This window comes from Dendrobates tinctorius, unplaced genomic scaffold (genome assembly GCF_039654945.1).
Source record: "Dendrobates tinctorius isolate UK_male_01 unplaced genomic scaffold, ASM3965494v1 ptg000199l, whole genome shotgun sequence".
Lineage (NCBI taxonomy): Eukaryota > Metazoa > Chordata > Amphibia > Anura > Dendrobatidae > Dendrobates > Dendrobates tinctorius.
The window spans coordinates 14356580-14361243 of NW_027361866.1; the positions used below are offsets into that span (position 1 = coordinate 14356580).

Sequence of the window (4664 nt, forward strand, 5' to 3'; positions counted from 1 at the left end):
AAAGTGTGTGTGCTTTATTTATGTTTTCGGTGTTGTGTTTTTTGTTTTTTTTTAAATTGGCTTAGTATTTCATATCATTATCTTTATTAAAAAACAAACGTTGACTAATCTTGGTAATTTTTACAAATTACTGGGGCTTTTTGAGACGCACACTTCCTACCCTTTCAGGGATTAATTTTCAGCAAGATTCTTGCAATCCTGCCTCTGGTAATAACTGGTAAAGAAAGAAAAACACAAGACACATATCTGTGTAGTAAACATTTTAATGGGTCTCCTTAAAGTGCCTTTAATGTGAGGCTACAAGATTTCTGCGCAACGTCTGCCGATAACAGTCACCGACATGCACCCCTTACCTCCTGTTGTATACATATATGAGGCCCCGTTGATGGCCTTCAATTGGTAAAACTAAATTTTCTTTATTAGGACGAGCCAGGACGTAAGGCTGCCGCCTTTGGTAACTCGCTTCTAATGGACCAGCTCTACATTGAGTGTAGACGTGTCTCATCACTACAGATTGTAGATGGTTACTCTGAATCACTGCACTTTCCTCTTCAGCTTTCCCAATTCAACTTTCAAACAAATGCAGATTTCTTTGCAGGCTGTTGAGATAGTGACACGTTTCTCTGGGATTACTGGTTTTGAGATGATAACTTCAGACTCTTTAAGTACCCTCAGTGACAGACGAAGCGTCATAGTGAGACTAAAGCTTAGAAGAAATTCCGCATGTCTGAAATTACTAGAAGGAAAGAAGATGCCAACGTCTTCCACTACTAGCAAGACTAGAAAAAGTCACAAAAACTGCAATAATAAGAAGTCTTGTGATGCAGGCTCAGAGGTCCAGTCGTAAACTAAACAGGTAATTTAACCTATTGATTCACATCAGAAAGAAACAAATTCAATAACTATTACTAAACTTTTTTTTTAAAAAAGCTCAAACCACTTTAATGCCAGAACAACCTGTCATATAATATGGTGCATAGGATTAAGACCTTTCTGGCAGAAAAGTGGTCGATTCCCACCCAAGTCAAATTTCAGGTCGGTTTATTGGTGCCTGCTCCCATCCTCATTAACTCTGTCCAAACCCAGACTTGGGTGACCGGTAAGAGAACAGCGATTGCAAAGTGTAAGAAGAGGCAACGAAGTTGGGAGAATCCTTCCCAAACTGCCTACTGCTCTCGTTTCTGTGCATTCTTGATGTAAGGCTTGGGAGGCAGAGCTAGTTCTCCAGGAAAGCCACGTAGTCAGTGAGTCTAGCCAGCTGCTGCTCGTTGGGGATGAGAGACAGGGGAGCAGAATCTGTGGGGAAAGCAGAACAAACAGTCATGGACCTCCCACCCAAAATGTACACTGTTACCATGCAGACTCCTCTCCCTCCACCAGACCAGCAGCATTTTAGGAAAATCACAAACAGAACTGCAGGCAAATATTAAACAGAGCAGAAACAGAGAAAAGGTTTTTCTTTTTTTTACAGCAATGAATTTAACTTAAGGGGAGGAGGGTGCAGCGGATGTAACCTCGATTACCGTGATTGTGAGAGCAGTTGCTTTTCTTTAAAATAAAGCAGCCTGCCAAGGTTTTATTAGCTGCACAAAGCAGGCAGTCATCTGTGGAGCAGGATGATGTTAGTTATAGAATATGTAACAAATGTGAAAAGGCAAATAACACAACTGTATCAACAATGTCAAGGAATGAGAGCGCAACCAGCACCAAGTGATAAAAGCATCCCTCCAGGCATCCTCTCTGGCTGGATCTCTCATTACGCGGTGTGGAGTGATACAGATGCAGAAGCACATGATCGGCAAGTTTTGTACATGGATTTACTTAGAACAGGTCCAGTGCACAATACTTGCTGATAATTGTGCCGTTGCCCCTCTCCACAGCAAGTGTTAGATCAGGTTGGAAGTGGGGAGAATTAGTGGATGAACCCCTTCATGAGAATATTTGATCAACTTCTAGTTTAGTGATAATGTATCCAACAAATGTAACTGCCACTTACCGGGTTTCTTGGGCATCACCATACGTGTGGTGGAATCAGCCTGCCAACCCTGCTCTACGACACCTGTTACAGGATTTAACACAAAACAGAAAATGTAATTTTGGAGTAACGGAATATTTAAAAAAGAATAATAATAAAAAAAAAAAAATTGTGTTCTAACACTATGGTGATCCAACCATTTCATGTTCGAGCATACAAACCGTCAAGGTAGTAATAAGAGCATAGACAGTGTAGATTTATTTTAGCCATCTGAAATCGGTCTAAAATATGGGATAAATCTTGGGTTGGCCCCCAGTAAATGACAGAAGAGTTATTTCCACATTCTAGGGGGATGGACACATCTGTTCACAGAGGTAACAGCCGGAATAGAGGGCAATTCACACAACTGATGCTATGGTGGCCTCTTTTTTAAATCTGCATTACGTCTTCAAGCCCTTGGCCTTACAATCCAAACTGACAGCATCATAAGCACTTAAATGTGGTGGAGAAGCAGTGAGCTACAATTCCAGACACAACCACTATGACGAGTCTGGAGCCTTGTCTGGAACTCAGGAGGACGGTGCGTTCAGTGGAGCAGCTCAGCCTATTCAATCAGGGTGTGTGCACACGCTGCGGATCCGCAGCGGTTTTGGCCCTGCAGTTTGTGCTGCGGTGTACACTACCTTTATATTCTATGGAAAACAAAAACCGCAGTGCACACGGTGCGGATTTGTTGTGGTTTCAAAACCGCAGCATGTCACTTCTTTGTGGGGAATCCGCAACGGTTTCATACCTGCTCCATTGTAGAGGTGTCATACCGCAGGTTAATCCGCAGGTCTTTTGACTTGCGGATTTACCTGCGGATTTTGCAAAATCCGCAGCGTGTGCACACACCCTCAGTTGTTCAGTGGCAAGCCCTCTGATCTGAAACATATGGTCTATCCTAAACCCCTTTAGCACACAGTCAAATCTCATTTTTTGCTTGTTAATTTTCATCTCTCCTTTAGAAAAAGCAGCCTAACTTTTTGATTTCTCTGTCATAGACACCTGAGAGCTTCTTTTATTGGGGACAGTTGTAGATTTAAATGACACCATTCATTTTACTATATAATGTACTAAGGAACCAGACAAAAAAAAAAAAAATCCCAGTGAGCTGAAAAAGGTTAAAACAAATTTTTGGGATTAGCTTTTACGGCATAAAAACAATAGATTCTCCAGGTCAGTACGATTATGCCGATACTAACCATGCACAGATTTTTTTACTTTTTCAATGGTTAAATAAAAATTCTGTACTGTAAATAAAAAAAACTCAGTTGGTGTCACCAAAAAAAAAAAAAGAATCTGTATTACCAGGGAATAGAGATGAGCAATCGCTTCAAGCAACCCCGGACCAGGTAAGTGGTCTCTGGCTGTCGACAGGAGCTGCGCGAGTTTCCTGAGCTTTTGGGTCCCTCAGCATGGCGTTTTGATTTGCCGGTCTCAAGTGACATCTGTGCGACACACAGGTGATCACTAGCCAGCCTGTCTAACCATAAACTGAGCCTCGGATACCAGAAGGCATGGAAATTTGCGCAACTCCTGTGCACAGCCAGAGAGCACGGACCTGGACCGGGGTTGCACAAAGCGACTGCTCATCTCTACTAGGGAGTGAATATATTGCTAGATGGTCCAGAATAAGAGCCACGGCACTGAACATTTAGCACTGCTACTACTCTTCCGTTGAATGATAGTAATGAAAGTCTGTTTTTGTTTTACTATAAAATGAAAGATACAATGGAGAGTTTCCTGCAGAACTCACCTTTAACAGCGTCTTCCACAGAAAGTCCAACAAAGGCTGCCAAATCGTCAGCAGAAATTGATGTATAAGCTTGTGCTACTAGGCCAAATGCGCGCCGTCGTGTAGCATCTGACAACAAAAAAGTTTTTGTTTCAATAAAACCGATAGAACAAAGCTGTGGTTTATCACACTTAATACATGGAGAGAAACTGCATTACAGCTAGTCAAAGACGAAGCAGCGGGATCTTGTGGACTCTGTCTCCCTCTGCTGGAAAATGATGCCAATGCAATGCGAATAATGGAATTAGACGGGACACATGAAACATAAGACGTTGCCCAGGATTTAAAAAAAGGCTGTCGCAGGGCTGTGTTTGGTATAGCAGCTGATTTCTAGTCCAGACACAGATTATATAGATTCAAGTAACCCTTATTATCAGATCCTCAAAAATGAAGGTTTATTTGAATAATGAATAGCCCTGCACCTGCAACCCCCAAAAAAGAGAGGCAGTTCGGTTCAAAGACCCAGTTCGTATGCTAATCCGCTATATGCCCAGGACTGACCCAGAACCCACCATGTAATCTGTGAATAGATGGGCGATACCTGATGCTTTAGTCTATATTACTTGATGTATACATTGACAAGTGTAGTGGTAACGCAGCACGTGGCTCTCCTTAGAAAAAGAACACTTTTTTTCAGTGTGAAGTGCTTGGTTACCAGAATGACAACCTGGAAGTTCGGACCCGACTTCAGGTAACCGGCGCTCAGTGTTCTAATTAAAACCATTTGCTACTTATGATAGGTCTTTTATCCATACTTAAGAGAGGACATAGTACATTTTTACATTCACAATCAACTGATGATGTATAAAGAACATATGCAGGACATGAAACACTCGCTCAGCTCCTTTTCAC

The 4664-nt window shown here is 41.9% G+C and overlaps 1 protein-coding gene across 1 annotated transcript; it reads right to left on the reverse strand.

The window, feature by feature from the left end:
• Window positions 1-247: 247 nt before the first annotated feature.
• LOC141056793 (COP9 signalosome complex subunit 8-like) lies at window positions 248-3966 on the reverse strand (the record flags this gene model as incomplete). The annotated part of the gene is made up of 3 exons (XM_073553279.1): window positions 248-1296; window positions 1997-2059; window positions 3774-3966. Coding segments are annotated over 3 exons (336 nt in total), but the record flags the coding sequence as incomplete, so codon positions are not given.
• Between the last annotated feature and the right edge of the window lie 698 nt (window positions 3967-4664).